The sequence below is a fragment of the Sarcophilus harrisii genome, chromosome 1 (assembly GCF_902635505.1).
Source record: "Sarcophilus harrisii chromosome 1, mSarHar1.11, whole genome shotgun sequence".
Taxonomy (NCBI): domain Eukaryota; kingdom Metazoa; phylum Chordata; class Mammalia; order Dasyuromorphia; family Dasyuridae; genus Sarcophilus; species Sarcophilus harrisii.
The window spans coordinates 382,282,284-382,286,365 of record NC_045426.1 but is presented as its reverse complement, the minus strand read 5'-3'; the positions used below and the strand labels follow the sequence as shown (position 1 = coordinate 382,286,365).

At 39.4% G+C, this 4,082-nt stretch overlaps 1 protein-coding gene and 1 long non-coding RNA gene across 2 annotated transcripts in view; one reads left to right on the top strand and one right to left on the bottom strand.

Moving 5' to 3' along the window:
- Nucleotides 1-530: 530 nt before the first annotated feature.
- On the top strand, nt 531-3,802 carry LOC116420533. The gene is made up of 2 exons (XR_004230876.1): nt 531-619; nt 906-3,802. It is a non-coding gene; the product is annotated as an uncharacterized LOC116420533 (long non-coding RNA).
- Nucleotides 3,648-4,082, bottom strand: part of SDHA (succinate dehydrogenase complex flavoprotein subunit A) — a 45,623-nt gene continuing 45,188 nt past the window's right edge. Inside the window, exon 15 of the mRNA XM_031946068.1 lies at nt 3,648-3,975. Within this exon, the coding sequence (XP_031801928.1) occupies nt 3,889-3,975 (87 nt within the window). The 3' untranslated portion in view covers nt 3,648-3,888. The remainder of the gene's footprint in view (nt 3,976-4,082) is intronic.

The window sequence follows — 4,082 nt, the reverse complement described above, 5'->3', positions numbered from 1 at the left end:
GTGGGGGCGGAAGAGCTGGAAGAAAAGAAGGTCACTTCCGGGCAAATAGCCACCTCCGGGAAGGCGGCTGGGGCGTCACGTGGCTGAGAGCCGCCAGTCTCCGCGCGAGGGTCGCGTTGCCTGGCAACGAAAGGGCGCTTGGCTAGGGAAGCCGCCGGATCCAGGTGGAAGGAGGCCCTCAGAGGATGCTACGCCTCCGGAGCCCTGGGAGGACGGGGGTGGAGATGTCCTCAGCGGGCGCGGCAGGGCGGGGCTTTGCTCTATGAAAGACCGCTTTTTAACTTGTCACGGGACTCTTGGAGCCAGATGCCCCTGCATCGTTGACTTTTTCCTTCCCTTCCTCAGTTTTCTCGTCAGTTAATGAAGGCAGGGTGGTCTTTCCTTCCCTCGGCGTGTTACAGGAGTCAAGATGGCCTTTTTCCTCCCGGGGCCTCAGTTTTCTCGTTTGTTACCGAGGGCAGGAGTGGCCTTTGCTTCCCCGGTTCTCATTTTCTTTTATCGAAGTCAAGGTGTCTCCCCGAGCCTGTTTGCTAGTCTGTCACACACACACACGCACACGCATGCCCAGGTGCCTTTCCCTTCCCTGGGCCTCCGTTTCCTCGTCTGTCACCGAAACGGGGTGGGTTAATTGATCTCTAAGCCCCTTGACAGCCCATACCTTCGCCTGCCCCCAAGTTTAGCAAAGCCCTCACTTTCAGAAACCCTCATCTCCCAGGGTAATGGAAAAGGGGCGTTTAAAGGGCTTGAAGCAAGTGTTACTAGCGGGCGAGGAGGCTCTTCCGGTGAGCCCCAACCCCCCTCCTGGGTGGGGTAGCCACTCTGGCGCTAAGGTGACGTAACACTGAAGGAGGGGCTTTACTAGGTAAGCATTTCTAATTGGGTTATTTGTTTTGGTCCTTAAGCAGGCTGGCGGATTGATCAAGTGACCGAGTTTACTGGCAGTCTTATGACTAACGCCTAGAGACCAGTTATTTACAGTTACTTATGGAAGTCATGCCTTTGACCTTTACTGAAAAAGCTTGACCTCGTAATGTTCTCAGAAGCCAAGACTGGAAGTTGCAGAGAAATCAACTTAGGAAATTTCCTCACATAGCAAAATTTTATTCAATGAAATTCCTATCCCTAAAAATGCAGATGTTGCATCAAATTGGATGAATATAAGTTGTAAACGTTAAAGTGCAATGTTAATGTAATCTTGTCTCTTATTCCATTTTACTGCACAGCAATTTCAAATTATCTGACCTGACTGGTGAATGTTTTATTAAACACTGCCTTCCTAACTTTGGAGAATTAAGAAAATAAGTGTTGGAAGACTACATGTAGTGTCATTGATCTGTGGGCTAGTTTTAATGAACCTTTTATTTCTTATTGCCTTATGGCACAGCTTGCGAGGGAAAGGGTAGGGAAATAAAGGTGATGTAAATACAAAGTTATAAAGATTAAAAAATTTAAAAGTGTCAAATTTCAAAGATCCCTAATAGTGGACATCAAAATAATTTTTTTAGGAGCTTCTGCAAGATAAAAGTTGAAAATGAAGGAGGGAGAATGCTTGAAGGACTGTACAAATGCAGAACAAACAATATGGAAATGTCACACTAATTGAAATCCCCATGCTCATAGGGTCACAGAATTCTGTGCTGGAGAAAATTTGTAGTGCCCATCTAATCTGATCTTCCCAAATTTTCCAGCATCACAGAAGGGAGTTAAATGGGAGATCTAAGATTCAAACTCCACCCAATGGTATCCAGCACTTTTATCATTAGACCAATGCTCAATTCCCTGGGCCCCCCCTCCCTTTTTTTTTTTGCCAGATAGCATATTAACTCATGGTTATTAGTGCCAAAAGAGGAGTGATATTGAAGTTACTGAAAGCAGGGGCTTCCATCACAGAGGAATGCCTTTCTCTTAGTGGGTATCACACCTCACCATTGTTCATCCTAGTTCAAAAGCTGATGCTTAGGAAATTGAAAAAAAAATCTCAACCTTTTAATACCTAGGTTAGCTTTTAACTAAAATCTAGGCAAGAGTTAGTTAACTTAGGGAAAAAAGTGCATTGCAAAAATGACTAGTTATGCAAGATCTCTCTAGAATTTTGACTTTTAAGAATTAAATAGATTGTAAAAGTGAGTATATTTTTTTGTTCTTGTTTTCCTTAAGAGGACCAAATATGCAATTTTTCAAATGGACTTCTTCCTAAAAATGTCTTTTACATTTGCAGATGACACTCAAAAGTGCTTATTGATTGTGTGTGGGTATGTCTTGTAAGAGCAACAATGTTCCCCACATTGTGAAGTAACTATACTTTCTGTTTATAGTCACTCTCTACTTGACATTTATAACTTTTCATACAGGCTGCCTAATAATTTTGCCAAAAATGAACCATGACCATTAGCTGATTATGGCATGGCAAGCTGGTCAATATTGGTGTTTCTCATCATAAGCTGTTTTTGAGCTCTTCAAAAGTAAATTTTTGTTACCTTCACTATGTTCTCCCAGAGTGCTCAGATGACATCTCTCCTTTGCAGATGTCTTAGCCAAGGGAATTGTTACGCAAGTACAATTACTATGCTGAAAGATTAGCTGTATCCCGGACTTTTAATGTTGAGTATTACAATATAAACCTTCTCAGGTATTTGATAGAGAAGATACTTTAAATCTTTGTGCCACTTGAAAATACACAAAAAAAGTGTATTTACAAAGCACTTTCCTCCCAACTTTGTTGTTAGATTAATATTAGAAGAAAACAAACAAGGGCTGAATATTTAGTGACTTGCCAAGGGATTTATAGTAAAGAAGTCAAGACTCGGAGATCCTCTCCAAATCCAGGGCTCTTTTAAGTACTAACATGAAGTAAAACAATCTCCTGTTACAATTTAGGACTCTTAAAACTGTAGTTGGTGGATACTGTTTCAAGTTAATGGGATCTGGATAAATCTTTGGGAAACACTTGCAAGCAAGCATTCCATTCCCTTCTCTATGATTGTCAACATATCCTGCCATCCTGGAGCTTAGTGTTTCTTCTGCCTTTGTCATGTTTCCTACTCTAGCCCAACACACCCAAGTAAATCCCAAGCTTTGTTGACATTAAGTTGAGAAACCCCAGCTCTTTAAATTTCAAGTAATTTATCTAGCCAGAAGGTATGGCTGGAAAAATGTATTGGCAAAGGATACGTTTTTTCTTTTCCTTAAAAGTGGAAAGTTACCTCCTTTGAATTGGAGAAAAAAAAATGCAAAAGTGAGAAAAGTTTGTGTATTGTCTGTTAGTTTTCTCAGAGGGATTTAGTTGGATCCTGTGAGGAATGATTAAAGTAGTAGTTTGTGAAAGAAGGCAATCATAGAAATAATTCTTTGAGCCCAAGTATCAAAGGCTGGCAGTTTCAAGTACTAAAGCTTATTGACTTGGGACATTTGTCTTTATCTTTAACAAAACAATTTACTTAGTATAAAAAAGTAATGAGTGTTGCAGGAAGAGTCATTTTTATTTAAAATTTAACATGGCTGCATATTCTGAATTTAATATAAGATTTGCAATATATAATATTACCATACCGTCACTATATATTGAACAGAAAAATATGCTAATAGGAGGCATGCAAGATTATTTTGAACAGTCTCTGAAAGATTAACAAATGCAAGGACACTTAATATATTTTATGTAAGAAACATGCCTGGTTTTATTGCTTCAAAAAATAAAGCATAGGAAGGTTTTTCCCTAGTTTCAGTTTACAAGTGAGTCTCTAGCTATTAGATGATAATTCGAGTCAATCACATGAATACTGTTTTTTACCCCTTACAAATAACAGAATTTTTAAAAAGATTATGCTACACAAATATACCAGATACTTTGAGGCATTATTATACATAAATTACACAAACTAATCTAGAAAGTTAATAAGAGCGAATAGCAGGCGGAACTGTGGCACAGTCAGCTTCATTTAAAGTTTTGTCAATTACAGGTCTATATTCCAAAGAAACCTAAAAAAAGAACAAGTGAGACATTAGCTTATGCTTCAAATCATAATGATTTCATTACAATTTTTTTTAATTTTCTAAAAAGAGATCTTTCAGTTACTAATCCTCAA